Below are 15,822 nucleotides of genomic sequence, written 5' to 3' on the forward strand. Positions count from 1 at the left end.
TCAACGTGTGTTTTGCATTCCCAGCATAAGGAATTCGCTTCAAGTTAAGCGTTTGACATGCTGTCAGTCAATGTGCTGTGCATTGACACCAACTGACAGGTTCCTAGCAAGAGTTGATCATAGTAACCTTCTAGTTAGAGATTAATCGGGTTCTAAGAGACGAATGTTAGGCTATTACAGCTCAAAGTCTCTATAAAACAAAAGAAAAAAAAGCAATCGGGTCAATCATGAAACTCAAACGTTCGCTAAAATGTTCACTTGAGCTTCATGAACTCTTTCTGTTATAAATGGTCCGTTCTTTTAAGATTAAAAAAAGAAAAACTTTCTTCCGGTTGATCGAGTTGTCACAGCACTTAGGTTTTCAAACGGAGACTCGAGTTTGACAAACCGGCTTCGGTCAACTTTTTGCAACGAAAAGAGCCGTTCTGTTAGAATGTCTTTGATTTTATCAATTAGTTTGTATTGTTTATGCTACGCTGTGCAAAGATAGTTATATTTGTTTTGGCAAATTTGGTGATGAAAAATTCAATGGGTCGGATTTACATCACAATATTGTGCGATGAATCTTTGTATTTTCAGTTCCTTCACTGTCACTGTCGCAATCGGAAACGTAGTACGCGGAAATCATCTTAAAATTTCAGAAATATAATAGCACATCTGAACTGCTATCTGTTTACCACTTCAATGTTTACAAAATGCACCTGAATGACAGTTCGTACTCAAAGAGCTTGACAAGTTTTCACGTTTAAGCTTTTCGCTTCAGAGCTTCTCTAATTGAATACTGTGATGCCGGCACTTGAGTTTGAGTAGTCAAGGGATTGAGTTTCATGATTGGGGGAAATGCCAACCAATGCCAATTGGGGGTGGGAAATGCATGGAAAACACGAACATTGTTTTGTGTGGCGAGCGTAGAAATTTGTTTCCGGGAGTTTCTGGCAACCCTGCTGCTGCTGCTGTTGGCCAAATGAATATGAGCTACCACCCGAATGGGGCGCGAAAGAGACTCTTTTTGTTCCGACTAGTTCGGATGAACCTCGCGGATCCGCATTATTCAGCCGTTGTGACTCCGGCGTTCCTTCGCGTATGCCGAGTATTTTGTTGTTGTTGTAACCGTCCCAGCAACCGAACGGCTAATCTGTTTCGGAGAGCCGACGACGGTTGAGTTCGCGGCCGGTGAGTTCCCGCCACCGCTGGCCAGCTGTGCGTGAAGTTCATCCGTGCAGGGCGTGTGGACCCAACGGTCGTCTCGCGGTTGTGCTTTGGGCACTAGCGTCAACCGTTTTATTCCGCCGGAATATTCCTCGGAAGTAGCACCGCACACAACCCGTTCGAACCGGGGTTTTCGGTGTCGGGGACCAGCTCGTTCGCGCGGTCAGTCGGTACGCGTTTCGGTCGGTCTTGTTTTGCATTTTCCTTACTTTTCCGCTGTTTACCACCACCGTGTGTTGTGGTCATCGTGTTTGTGTGTGTGCGTAAAACAAGTGTGTTGATTCATATCGTGTGAGTCACGCGCCCTGTCGACGGTTAACGATCATTAATTGTTGCACCGTGTGTTGCTGTGGGTGATCGAATCCGGTTGCCGTTGATGGCCATTAGAGGGCAGGGGTGTGTTGTTTGCTGTGCGCGCCGATGTATGTTATTCCGCTGGGTCCGCGCGATCGTCGTGATCCTCCCTTAAATATTTCACCACTGTGCGAGTGTGTGTGCGCTCCAGGGTGTCGCCGCCGCCGTCACCGCCACCACTTTGTGTACTTTGTGTTTGTTTTGAAAAGACCATCAAACCGGGCAGAGGCAATTCACCACCACCCTTGTGGCCAGAAGATAAATTCAATTTACAAGCGCGGCCAGCCACTGGCTTTGTGGTGCTCATCATCACTGTTCTATTGTGTGGCCACCACCACCGGTTCCAACCTGCGGTGCGGATAGTTGTGACGTGACATTCCACGGAATCGACGAGATTCCGATTCATCATCGATTCGATAAATTCGAGGAAATGTGTTTCCGAATCCCGGATGGCAGCAAACGGACAAACAGTTCTCAAGCGCTGCGTGCGTGCGTTCCCTTCCGTCTCCAGGCACACAGGAAGTTGAAGTTCGCTCTCTGTCTGTGTTGGTGGCTCTGCGGCGCGCCGTGTTTGGTTTTAATTAAAGCGACTGAAATTTTAATCAGCAAATATTTAAATTAGTTATCTCTCTCGCCTGGCGGCCGCGACCGGCTCGGGGCCATTATATTGTCTCTGGCCCCAGCGACTGTGCGTGATACCAGCGCTTCTCTACCTTTACGTTGTTACCGTGTGTCGTCGTCTGCCGCCGTTGCGGAATGTCCGCTGTCCGCGAAAACAGTTGAAAATCCAAGCGCCTATAAAAAGTTAGCAATCACACAAACGATGATTGTGTGCGTGCGTGTGTTGAAAGAAGACCTCAGGTTGCGTTTTGTTGACAGCAGCGAAAAAAAAACGACGGCCGCACGATGGCTGAAATGTACTTCTTCGCTCAGCGCAAGAATCGTGAAGGAAAAGCGCGGTCCCGGTTCGGTTCGTCGAGGCATGTGTGGTGAAAGTGAAATACGCCCGAAGGCAACTACGATCCGAGATCCGTCCGATCCGATCGACGACAGAGGCAACAACACATCTCGCAACGTTCACTGTGCATCGTAGTGTGCTGTGCGCTGTGTTCGGTCTTCTAATCCAACTTCCAGCGATCGGGGAAAGATTGATTTGAAAGGCGCGCGGAAAGAGTGTGTGTGTGTGTGTTTCAAACACGGCGTCTCCAGCGCAGATTTGCGGCTCCTCTCGAAAGACACACAAATTCAAAGCCAAAAACAACACACAGCGCCTACTGAAACTGTCAATGATAAGAATTCGATCCGCTCACATAAACACAGACAGACAGGGCCGTAATATGCTCATTCACTTTCCAAAAGTTAAAACCTCCCCAAAACTGCGTGTTTCGGCGGGGACCGGTTAGGGAGCTTTTCACAGGATAGATATCCAAAACCGGTTCCCCCTGCTGCTGGGTGCCCTCTGTTTTCTGCGCACATTCCGATCCGCTGCGCGCCCGATCCCAAACAGAGTTGGTTTTGTTGTGTTCGGTGGTTCTACTCTCCTTAAGCCGCGCTCTCCATTAGCAGCAGTTAATTCCAAAATACGAATCATTTAAGCGCCAAACTCCTTTCATTCTTCTTTTTTAGGCTTTTGGGTGGAATGGATAGAGAGAACTGTTCAGAGAAGAGACCAAGAAGGGGACTGACTGCAGAAAATGGGCGAAAACTGTGCCATCACACACGTCGGTTGGTCGGTCGAGAAGAAACTCTCCGCCCCCGGGGGGACACCGGTGCGAGGCGCGCACGGAAATGGGTGTGACCGGCCCCGATGATGATAGTAAAACTGGCTGCGAGAAATGGATGTCGAACAAGACGCCGTCGCCACCGCCGCTGCGAGCAAGTGAAATCTTTTCGCATCCCCGAGCAGCCGCCCGGGCGGATGCACACCAACAAAAGTTGTATGTGCGCGTATGGGCGCTGCACACACAATGGTTAGCGCGCGTAATCGCGCAACCAGCGCGTAAGAAAATCGCAATCGTTGCTGCTGCTGCAGAAACGCGTACAGATATTTCAGACCCACCGACCCGTCGCGGGGGTAGACCTCGTAGAGGGCGCGCTGAGGATCGGCTTGCGGAACCAACCAACCACCCCCCGGTCTTGTGTGTTAGATAATCAGAGCCCCCCCCGTGCTGGTTGATCCGCACTGGCACCGGCACTGAAAGTGAACATCGACTAAGAGGGGGGCGGCACCGACATTCTTGGCCGATCGATGGCGGCTGGTTGCAGGTTTTTCCTGGGTCCCCTGACATTCCTCGTGAGTCCTAGGCTCTGTCTCGGTAGATGCGCCCCCCCCTGCATGCCCTGATGGACATTGCAGCATAAGTAGTTGGTGTATTGTGACAATTTTCGATGAGTTTCGATGAGTTCGACTCTCGGAACCTGTTGTTGCTAGTAGTGACCCGTCTGTGAGAAAGGCCGACGTTCCGACGCTAAGTTCCAATTTGTTTGCAAATAATGATTTCATAGCCACCGCCGTGTGTGTCTCAGAACGTCCACTTACTAACCCCGGTCCGCGCTGAGAGTGGCCGCTGGTTGGCTGACTCACGGTTTGTTTTTAACAGAGCGCTCTTCTCACAGATCATCGGCACGATGCACGATGTGCGATCACTGGATTATTGGCGATTGTGCGTGAACCGCTGGCAGGTTTATTGTCCTGGTGCGGATATATTTAGTGCCCTCCGTCCGTCTTGATTGATTTCCCTTTTGGCGCGCCACAATGATTACTATGCAGATCCTCGACTATTGATCAATCTCGGGGGTTATGTGGCGGTCGATCGTGGAGTGCTTGTCTTAGCTTGATCACAGTCGAGACCCTTCGTTCGCAGAAATGGCAACCAACGGGCGGTTGCGCTCATTACGATTTGCTTTCTTTTTAGGCTCATCAACGTGCTCACCAGTCGGGCTATGGCCACCAGGTAGCAGCAGCACGAAAGCCACACGTGAATATTGATGTAACACCACAGCGCAGGGGCGCACTATCAGCCGGGCCGCCGGTTCGCAGCACCGGAAACAGCCAATCGTCGTCCGGGGGGCCCCGGCTCCGGCGCGCGTGATTTGTGTGTCGTTATGCAATCGCGAATCTCGTGCATTGGAATTATCTCTCCACGGTGCGAAAAAAAAACGCCGAACATGAAAGGGATAGGCCGCGCTCGACACTCGGGCTGGCCAGCAAAATGTGTAAATTGGTTACGATCGGTTAATAGTTTTCTTCCCTTTTGCTTGCTGCGTCTGCGGCGGGCGGAGTGATCCTGTGACCGCCTCCATTAACACTCCCCAGAAACCGGGGACAATTTCTCTCTCTCGAGAGAGAATCGACTCTCGATCGGGGGATCCCGCAACGGTCAAGTGCACCGGCTGGTCCGGTCTGGCTGTGGGGACACAATCATCCGGCGGCCTCCGTCCTAACTAACCTGGAGAATTGGATCCAATTGAATCACGCATTGTGCGCTCCGGGCCAAGATTGCCGCAAGATGGCGCAACGATACCTACACACACGGACGGACGGACACGGAACAAAGTTGGCGAGCCCCAGCAGCAGGATAGGTGATGATGACCGGGGAGCCAACCGCCGGCCATTTTGTTGCAAAGTTTAGCCACATGTCAAATCTCCGGGGTGGCAGCGCGGCCATCATTACCGCCGGGCCCGCTCGGCCGTATGCGGAAAGAGAAAGAGCGCGCACCCGCGAGATGATGGTGTGTTAGACTAGAGACCGCGTTTGGCGTATTGTCAACGTTCAATTAGTGCCTATTTATATTGATAATGGCCCCCAATTCGCCAGCCTGGCCGGCAGGCAGGTATCCGAAGCGCGCGCGAGAGAGAGAGCAAGATCCGGACCTGAGAGAGGCAGAACTTTATCTTCATCACACCGAGCAGCTTCCAGCCTGCCAGCCGGCCGGACGTGCCTCAGCTGATTCTTGGGGACGACGCTGGGATGGTGCCTGCCCCAAAAACGGGCAGATTCCAGAAACCGGATTCTCTTCTGCCCTTGTGTTGTGGTGGCCAGCCAGTCACACAAGGCAAGGCATGGTGCCAATTGTTTTTATAGCCCCTATAGCCTTTGCGGGCGGCCCTGGTGGTGGTACCCCTTTCCGTGTGTCGGTCGCCTTCCTGCCGCCTACACGGCGAATAAGTTATGCAAATGTGGCGCACTGTCCTCTCCAGGCAAACACACACGCCCGGGGGGGGGATCCTGGGGAACGATCCGGTGCAGAGTCTAGTTTTTGGCATCATCCCATCTTTTGTGGTGGTGGTGGGTGGAATTGAAAATTGTTTTATCAAGTGGCCGCCACCGGCACTGGGATGCTTTTCGATCGCGAGGCTTCCGGTGTGCCCCCGGAGTTTCTCAAACGGGACGAAAAGATGCGCAGCAGCAGCACTTTGCGGAATGGACCAATAAATCGATAATGAGCGAGAGAGCGAATGATGTGGTTCGGATCGGATTGGGGCCGTAGGCCGTTTTTAATATTACCATTTATATGACGTGCCGTGTGTCGTGCTTTAAAACACCGTCATGAATTGATAATGCGGGCCGGACCGCCAGGCCAGGCGTCAGATGAATGCAATTTCAATTTAGAGAGGAAATGAAACATTAAACGTGATGCGTTTTTAACTCCATCGTCCTTGGAAATCAAACCGCCCCCCTGCTTGACATCATCTGTGGACGGTGTGTGCGCCAAACAGATCGTGTCCATCCTCTCGAACGGGAAAAGGATTACCACATCGGCCTCTTCAGCAAACAAAATCGATCGGTGGTTCCATCATCCGCGCGCGCTCGTCTCGGTTCGCCGATTCGTGCTGTTTAGGATGGTGATAAACTGGCGCCAGGCGGTCGACACTTTCGAAGGGTGGCCACCAAATCAGAGCTTTAAATCCGCGAGCACCACATCCTGAAGCGGCATGACTTCAATTGTTTCTGTAATTGTTTGTGCTGCCCGTGCTGTGTGTTGAACCCGATTTCCTGTGTCATTTGCCGACACGCGGCCCTGCCGTGGGGGAGACAAATACACTCTCGGACTAAATTAGTGTTACCCGCGATCCATCCATCATAATGCCAGCGGACGGACTGGTGCCGCTGCAGCAGCAGGGCCCAGGGCAATTATGTTCCCAACGAAAGAGAGAGGGGCGCCACGGTTTATGGCACGCCGCTACAGGGGGACGCTGGATCTCGTGCCGCGGCTGGGCCCGCGTATTACGCAATCGGCAACATCATGATGGTGCCGCGCTGGTCCCTCTTTGGGGTGGCCCCCAGCATAATAAGCACCACTACCACCCCTGGTCTCTCTTGCTGGAGGTTCCACGCTTTGCGGCGGAAAAGGGAACGTTGCCGCGGCCACCAGTTCCACGTTCGGTTGCTGCGCTGCTACGTGCATCGATCGGCGTTATGTAAAACCGCGAGGCGACACAAGGGGCGCGATCGGCTGTCGCTTTTGAGTGAGGAGCCTGGAGTGAATTGAAGTGTTGTTCCGGTTCGCCTAAAACGGGCCCCCCAAAATTGATTGTTGCTGAATGCTGAAATCCGAGGCACAGCCGCCCGATAAATGGGCGTCAAATGGTGATTAAAATCAGCACACTCGTCTAATCAATCGGCACTAATGGGGCGGAATGCGCTAATTTGTGTCGCCTTTTTAATTTGTGTCACTTTTGACGAGCCCCAAATTACGGTCACTTTGCTGGGAATCATCCCCGCTCTTGGCCCCATCATCCGACGATGATGATGGTCAGCTACTGCTATCGAAAGTGACGCGCAATAATCATAAGCTCCTCTACCAAAAAGGGTGTCGTAACAATACCCAGGCCAGACGACTGGCGCCTTCTGGCTCAGATTTTTTTATGGGAAGGTCAACAGGAACCCGCCTCAAAGACGACGCGGCCAAGAGTGTAGAATAAATAATCGGCGAGTAAAAGAATCCACGCCGCAGACGTGTTCCGGGCTCGGCGCCAACCCAACAAAAAAAAGGGGCCATTTTCAAATCAAAGAACTGCTCTAGGAGGCGCACACGAAGTGCACCATGTTTGGAGTGTAAATACTGTCTGTGCCGAGTTGGCATGTCGTGTCCCTGGCCCTGGTTATCGGCTTCGGGCGGCCACCAATCCTTCCGCGGCCTTTTGAAGTTTCCTGACACGACATCCTGCTGCTGCTGCAGGCAACCAGAAAACAGAAGCAAAAAAAACCAATTAGAGTAGGACCCTAACTGCCCTAGTTATCCGGGGGCCTCCGGGTGCACCGCGGCAATTTTCTCTCCCGTCACGGAACGGCCGGGCCGGATTGTGCGACCCGGAACACGCGCGCGCGGTTGCGGTGTTCCGACAACAATTCCGACAGGCCCGGCGGCAGCGGCGGCGACCCCGGGGAGAAATCGATTTCAGTTCCCAAGGGGAGGCTCTCGCGCAGTGTTTCTAATGAGATTACAGGTCGGTGAGGAGGCCTGTAGTACGGGGTGGTGTGTATTAGTAGGCCTTTAGGGGCACCTTATTAACTATGCGAAGGCCGAAGGGAGGCCACTTGAAAGCACCACCGAGCTGCTGCTGCTGCTGCTGCTGCTGCGAGGAGATGATCTGTGTGTATTAATCGTATTAACATTTCCACGAAAATATTCCATCCCGCGCGGATCCGGGGACGGCACGGACAACGTCTTGGGGAACGTCTCGTCAATTGACACATCACGCGTCCGCACACACGCAAAACTCGGACTGATCGCGGACTGAAGTCGCGATGACTTGTTCGGTTATGTGGTGGTGGCACACAAGAAAACCTGGAGATTGCATCGGCCTCTGCCACCGCGCTTAATCGACACACAGGGAGAGAGAGACCCCTTTGTTGACTTTATTGTTGAGTTGAGGGCTGCCGTCGCTTCGATCGAGGAAAGAATGTGCGCCGCGCAAACCTTGACAGCTGTTGCTGCTGCCATTGCTGCTGAATGCAACTCCATCATCATCCCTCCGACGCGCGGCTGATTGGTTCTCCCTCGCGAACCAGCGCAAGCAGCGCGAGGTCTGTGAGGTATCGAACCGAATTCACACAGACATTCACATGTTCGCTGGTTCGCTTTTGCGCTTTAAGTTATGCGACGGGCGGGCGGTTTGAAATCACCCCCTTCTTGAGATCGGAAATGATCGAGACCAACCCTCCAGAGAACTCTAGTAGAGGTCTACAAAGCCGAGGGGGGTGCCGATCAATATTGCAATATGGCCAAACCGATGTAACGGTATGGTATTGCTGAATTTTAAATCATGCAGTTTTACAATAGACTGCATTACTCGCTAAATGTCACATCGGTTTTATACGCATTTAGGTTTTTTTGATAAAGTGTAAACAACACCTTTTTTAGGCATCTAAAAATGTCGTATTTTGTTCCTGGTCAAGTGTTTTTACGGCGAGTACTTCTTCATTACTGCAATATGAGGAAAACTGCTACCAAAAGTAATCGTATTTCAATGGTTGTTTATGGAGAACATGCTCCTGCTGAGAGAATAGTGGTGACTTTGGCTTGCAAGACCAAGAGCCAAAACACAGCCAAAAAAGTTTGACGATGAAGAATTGGCAGCATTGCTCGATTAGGATACATGTCAGACGCAAAAAGAGCTTGAAGAAATGTTAGGAGTTGACCACACGACGGTATCCCAACGCCTGAGCACCATGGAAATTATTAGAATTGCGAATTTGCGAATTTCTGCTTGCACGACAAGGGGTTCTACGAAAAGAAAGGGGTTCTTGTACCGAATCGTCACTGGTGATGAAAAGGGGAGTTATTACGAGAATCTTAAACGCAAAAAGACCTGGATACAGCCTCGTGGACCAGGACAATCGCAACCAAAACGAAATATTCACTGTGCAAAGGTTATGCTGTACATATGGTGAGATATGAAAGGTGTGGTGTATTATGAAATTTTAAAACCCAATGAAATTATTGATGGACAATCCCATCGACAACAATTAATGCATTTGAAGCAAAGTTTGGGATAAAATACATGATAAGCTGATATTTCAAAATGATCTCTGATTGGATCGCTTCTAAAGATGGGGAGTTCTATCGACACGGACTCCGTGAGTTACCTGAAAAATGAACGAAAGTAGTAGCTAACGACGGACAATGCTTTCAACAATTAAATCAAAGTCCTGATTGTAATGAGGTTACGCCGATAAAAGTGGCGAGCCACAACACACAACATTTTTTAAAAGAGAGTGGATTCGTTTTTTTACACTCCTGACCGTGGACCACTGCCGCGTGTGAATCCACTACTGGGGCCACCCATTTCAATTGCCCACTGGATTACGCAACGAGATTCGATTGTGGCCAGTTCCCGGTTGTAGTGTCTGATTGCGTACTTCCCATGCGTTAATTTCTAGCCATCGGTTCTCAGTTATTATTGAATGTGTTCAGTTCGGTTCAATGAGTTAATTTCGCAAACTGTAAACCAGAACAATACACTGGATGAGAGAGAGAAGATCGTGTTTCAATCATCGTACCGATGATGATGACGATGTGATTTATGATGCTCCAAAGCGCACACAGAGCATAATGTTCCCGCGGTCCCATTTTCTGCCGACGCGCGTGAGTGAGAGTAGGTTAACGATAGGGCCCGGCCAGTCGTGTGTCGTCGACGAGTGCAGTGTTTCCTGTTTTTCGACGCCCTTCTTCCGCCCACTCGGGGGACGAAATGAAATCAAAACAAAACAGAACAGGCAGAGAGAGACAGAGACACTGTACACGCACAAGAAAATGCGAACTCTCGAACCTCAGCGGAGATGATGCACTGCGGCCGCCGTAGGAGAAGGTCGCGCCGCCACCATGTTCTTGATGTGTGTGGGGCCTAGTTTGCGAATCTAATTAGCATAACTTTGCTATTGTTTCACTCGTGGTGACCTTCTGCCCCGTGTGTTGAAAAGTGGGCCAGTCCGGGCTCATAATTTGCGATGGGGCCGCGGTGCAATATGATTTGCGTGTATTGGCCTCATAACCAGAGCCGCCGGGAGGTGTCCCATAATCGGTATCGATCGCCGGTTCGGGCCGGGCCGCCCAAGCATATTGTTATTAGCCGTCGCAAAATGCTTCATTACCCAGCTCCTTTCAAGAGGGCCATACCAGCCAATAGATTGGTTAAAAATGTTTAGAACTAGAGTGGCCACCTTGAAGTCGTTTAACGTGGAGGTTCTGCAAGCTGTGGCCTTGACGACACGCGAGCGACACCAGAAGGGGTCACGGGGTCGGTCTTTCCCGTGCCCCATTAATCGGTTCGTTCGTGCGAAGCCCGAACCGAAGAATAATTAAGTTCCTGGCACACAGCTTACTGTGGCCTCTCCGGGACTCTTTCCGGGCCGGTGGGGCCACGGAGCGAAAATTAACATTTTCGCATGCAACGTGAAGTGGTTCCGGCACGCACGCACGCAATTAAGCCGGCTACATGCAGAGCCTATTTTTGTGTCCGGGATTTATGATGTCCAGGTTTCTTGGAAAACCTCGTTCGGTTTCTTCGACCGAAGCAGACCGTTGGAGTTACGACTCCGCTCGCGCGTAGGCGAGACCTAACCTAAAAACGTAGTAATCCCATCCCCGATCCCATTGTGTTCCGAGAGCGCGACTTTGAGGCGCCCTGCTGCTAAATATGCGCCATATGGACGGACGTAGGAGACGCGCTGACGTAATCCTCTCCGGCGGCGCTCGGGCTGGCAGCAGCAGGACTGCATCGGCTGGGCATCCGTTTTGGGCAACATCTTGATGTGTTTAATTTCTGGGCTCACAAAATCCGTTGGACATCAACTCCCTAGGGGCGCAGGTTCACGTAACCACGCGGTCTTCGGCCGAATTATGGAGTCATGAAAAAGGGAACTAATAAACCGGAGCGCGGGCAAAGGCGTACCGATCGTATTCATTCACAGAATGGTGGCCTCCCAACCCAACAACGACACAGGGCTCAGGCTCGGCTCGGGCCAGGCAGCAACAGAAACCTGTGGAACTGGTTTTCATTCTCATCCATTCCCCGACGGCGGTGGCGGCCCGTTGCATTCCAAGTGGGCGAAGTCTCCGCCACGTTGCGGACTCCTTTGGCAGCAGATTTCAAGTCACACACAGACACACAGCTGCGCTGTTTTAGGTCGTGGCGAAGTCCGAACCTGCTGCAGCGCCGCGCACACCTGCAGCATATGCGAGAACCTGTGCGCGGCGAGACCATTACAAGGTCAAGCATCGCACCCCACATCGCGCGGCAGCTGCTGCCAGGTTCTCTGGGCAGGACGCTGAAACCTGTTCCCCCCGCAGGCCACTTTGGTGGCGAACCGTTCTGTTAAAAGCCTCACTTTTAATCCATCGTTAATAGTCCGGCGTTATCATCCGGCGTTTGATCAAAGCCGGGGCCAACGGAGCGCATAACCGCAATCGGCACAAATTTTTTGCAACCAACCGCACCTTTCGAAGTGGCCGCCAAGAATTGTGACGTCCATGATGAGTTTTGTAAGACGCACCAATTGGTGGGGCGGAGCCCCGACTCGATTGAACTCTTCTTCTTCGGTGGGTTTCCTGCATCCGCCGAAGACTCCGTCATACTCTTGTGGGTTGTCACACAACGCCAAAAAAGAAAGTTGCCTTGGCTCTGTGCATAGCTAAACGCGCGAGGAATCGAAATCGGTGACACACTAATAGTGAAGTTGATGGCCCCCGGCGAAAGTTTCAGTCACACGCGGACAAGTCGCGGGTTCAGAGTAGGAATTTTTTCTACGGAAGGTGTCCTCCTTTTCGGCCACGCACCGTGTCGACAGAAAAGTTCAAGTTCATCCAATCTATCCAGTGCGCGTGAATTGCGTTTTCTTGTCACGCCGCAACGGTTCCGTGGGCTCGTGGGAACGAAGTCGCGTGAGGGGAGCGTGTCTCTAATCTTGGGACGACGCATTCATGACGTTTGCCTTAATGGCCCACTACTTACACCATGTTTCTTGGGGTCTGATTTGGGGATTCTGTGGGGTCCATATTGTGGAATGCTTTCCGAGGAGTACCCAAAGTTGCGGAACTCCGGAACTTCCTTCTGTGTGCGCCGGGTTCATATTTCTTCCATTAATGTCTCTCAGAGGAAAACTCTCGCAGTCACGATCCTCTGCCGAGTACCGAGATGTTGGGCTGGTGTGGTGCATTGCCGATTCCTGCCGTGCTGTTGTCCTCTGTCTGTCGACGTGTCGGCGAGAGGGACAGACAGAATAATTGATGTCCTCCGCAGACTGCGCTCTGCGGCGCTGGAAACAAAGTTTCAATTCCGGGTCGATATGGGGCGACTATTACCACATGGGCTGAAAAGTCTCGGACCTAACGGGGGAAACGCGGTTTTTGGGTCAAAGTGGGATTTATTCATCAACGTCGGATCTCCCTGAAGAGATTTTACGTAGATCTCCATTCTTTACGTAGAACGATTTATCTTTTACCTCAAAACAGCCCTCAGTTTCAGCGATAATCCCTTAATTCGAGCAAAATTTGTTAACGAAAATTGCTATTAAATATTTACTGTTGATGGTAGTTCCCTTCTCAAGGTAGTCGATGAATATTACACCACGCTTTCGAGGGCTTTGGACGAGGTTCTCCAGTTGCTCTTCACTCCTCAGATGATGATCTTTTTGATTCCGGACTGAAGTGATGGATCCATGCTTCATCCGTTGTCAATCCTGAGAGAATTGTGTATAGGGACCTCCACCGCCACAACAGTAAGCTGTAGCTCTCAAGGCTCCCATGGGCTGGTTTTGTCATGAGTCATACCAAGAATTCACTACGCATCACGTATCACGTCACGCATCGTAATCCTGGACGGGAAAGGATGCGATCTTGGTTCGGCTATTTTTTTAAATTATTTTTGCCGCTAACATAATGATGAAACGACGCCAAACTTCGGTGCGAATATCAGTGACAGTCATTCCTGGGAACTTATCGTACAAGGCGCGGTATGAGGGCACCCCTTCTGCTGATTCTGTGGAGTTTACGGTCTCCGGAACTCTTTCTTGGGATACGGCCAAATGATTCGTATTGATTAAGGAAAATAATTTAAAGCGACATTCGGAAGAGCATATTACGACCACTGCGGTTCTGTGTGTTGTGTGTTTGTGTGAGCTGCTAAGGGAGCTGCTCGAGAGGTGGCCCCTTTCGAACGGTCGCGTCCGCAAACTAAATGTCCCCCCCACGATTAATATGGTGTTCCAGAAATTGTGAAGCGCGCCACGGGACACGGAGTGAGAATCGGAAATTGTGATACAGAAAATATTGTGACCGCAACAGAGTGCTCTCCGTGACCGTCAAACGAGGCGGAAGGACCTTCGGTGGAACGCGAGCGCCGATGACGCTATGTACGAGGTGGCGACACTGGCCGGCAGCAGCAAACTACTACTCCTGAACGCAGCAGCGCAGCTAACCTCGTACCACCAGCTCAAGAGTGCCTCGGCGGTGTCGGCATCAGACGGCGTCCCGACGATGGGCCAAATATCGTCCTCGACGTCGGCGGCGACGGCCACCAGCAACAACAACAACAACCACAGCGGCGGCGGCGGTGGAACGGCGACTCCGGCGGTCGGCCGGAATGGCAAGAAGATGTACCATCGGCACAGCTCGGTCCAGCCGGCGCTGGCGAGCATTCGGTTGCTGAAGAAGGAGCACTCCTTCACGGCCGGTGCCGGCGGAGTCCCGAAAGATAGTGGCGCTGGGGTGCGGAAAGCACGCACGGAGGGTAAAAACATGGACCAGTACGGGGTGCAGCTGGCGGCGAACAGTGTCCCGACGGCGGCGGTCTCTTCCTCGGTCGCGGTTCCCAGCCCGCCCTGTCCGAGCTGTGCCACGACGGCCAGCAACGATCTGACGACGCTGCTCCTGTCGTCGGACAGCACGACGGCGGTGGCGGATGTGGACCGCTCGGTGACGTCGGTGGCCGGTGGTGGTAGCACCAGCAAGGAGTTCTTCAAGTCCGGCGACGACACGTACCACCGGACGGAGTGCTGTTACTACCGGACGATGGACAACGGGTACCACAAGCTGCCGTCCGATTCGTACCACAAGACGACCGAAGGGTGCTACGTCAAGCTGCCGGACGGTAGCTTCCGGCGGCTCGTGGTGGCCGCCGCCAGTGCCACGACGGTCGGTGACGATGAGCTGAGTGCGGCTCCAGCGCCCGCGGTCCAGTATCGGGTCCGGAACCCGATGCTGAAGTTTCTGAAGCGCTCCAAATCCCACACGCCCACCACGATCGCCCAGCTGCGGAAGGAGAAAGAGGACCGGGAGAAGAAGGAACATCAGCAGCACCACCGGCTCAGCACTATCCAGGCGAACGAGGCTGCCGGACGCCACCAGGTGGCCGCGGCCGCCGCAGCACTGCTCCAAACGCAACCTGCGTCCGAGTCAGTCCAGGAGTACTCCGAGGCGATGCTGTCCCGGGCCCGCGAGGGGCGTCGTTGGCGGGCCGCACAAGGTGCCAGTGTACCAGGTGGCCAGCAGAATGGATCCCAGGAGCATTCCCACCAGCATCATCACCATCATCACCATCACCACCACCATCCGCCTTCGACTGCTTCGATTGTGGAGCAAACGGCCAGCGGCGGCGGAGTGACCGCCACCGTAAAGCAGACCACTGTGGCGGCGGCGGCGACGCCGGCAGCTGCAGCAGTTCCGAACCACCAGAACCGGCGCGTGATGGTGACCATGATCGACGGGGGGCTGCCGGTGGTGGCCAAAAGCAAACCGATCCACGATAAAGTGAAAAGTGCCAAAATCCGAGTCCAGGACGCGAAGCGAGACAAGGTAAATATGTTTGTGTTTACATTAAGCCGCGATGTCGAGGATATGTCGTCATTCTCCTCCGGCTGGGAGGCCGATATCAGGTTTCCAATTATGCGAAGCGAACGAGGTGGTCCATGATGACGACGAACGATGATGGCCGCCAACAGGCACATCAAATTGATTGTTCTTCCAATTCTTCTACCACGGACTGACCTCTAGGAAGGTCTCTCCGTAACTCTGCTCGACTCCTAATCGACCGGGGCCGTGACGCGTCTACGTTCCTCCACACACACACATTCTGTGTGTCTGTGTGTGTGACCGTGAATTCTCTAATGGCCCTCTGCTGTTCCGACCCCGAAACACAATCTTTTGAGCGCTGCGCTCGGCTTTCCGGACGAGAGATTATCGATTATGTGACGCGACTCGCGACTCTGTCCCACTACTTTGCGCTCAAAGTCTGCTCTGATGACCGGCCGTAAGTGA

The 15,822-nt window shown here is 52.5% G+C and overlaps 1 protein-coding gene across 1 annotated transcript in view; it reads left to right on the top strand.

Moving 5' to 3' along the window:
• LOC128278426 (serine/threonine-protein kinase par-1) overlaps window positions 1–15,822 on the top strand; it is a 47,113-nt gene that overhangs the window by 5,848 nt on the left and 25,443 nt on the right. The window contains exon 2 of the mRNA XM_053017155.1: window positions 13,852–15,360. Within this exon, the coding sequence (XP_052873115.1) occupies window positions 13,852–15,360 (1,509 nt within the window). The remainder of the gene's footprint in view (window positions 1–13,851; window positions 15,361–15,822) is intronic.

Source organism: Anopheles cruzii, chromosome 2 (genome assembly GCF_943734635.1).
Source record: "Anopheles cruzii chromosome 2, idAnoCruzAS_RS32_06, whole genome shotgun sequence".
In the NCBI taxonomy this organism is placed as follows: domain Eukaryota; kingdom Metazoa; phylum Arthropoda; class Insecta; order Diptera; family Culicidae; genus Anopheles; species Anopheles cruzii.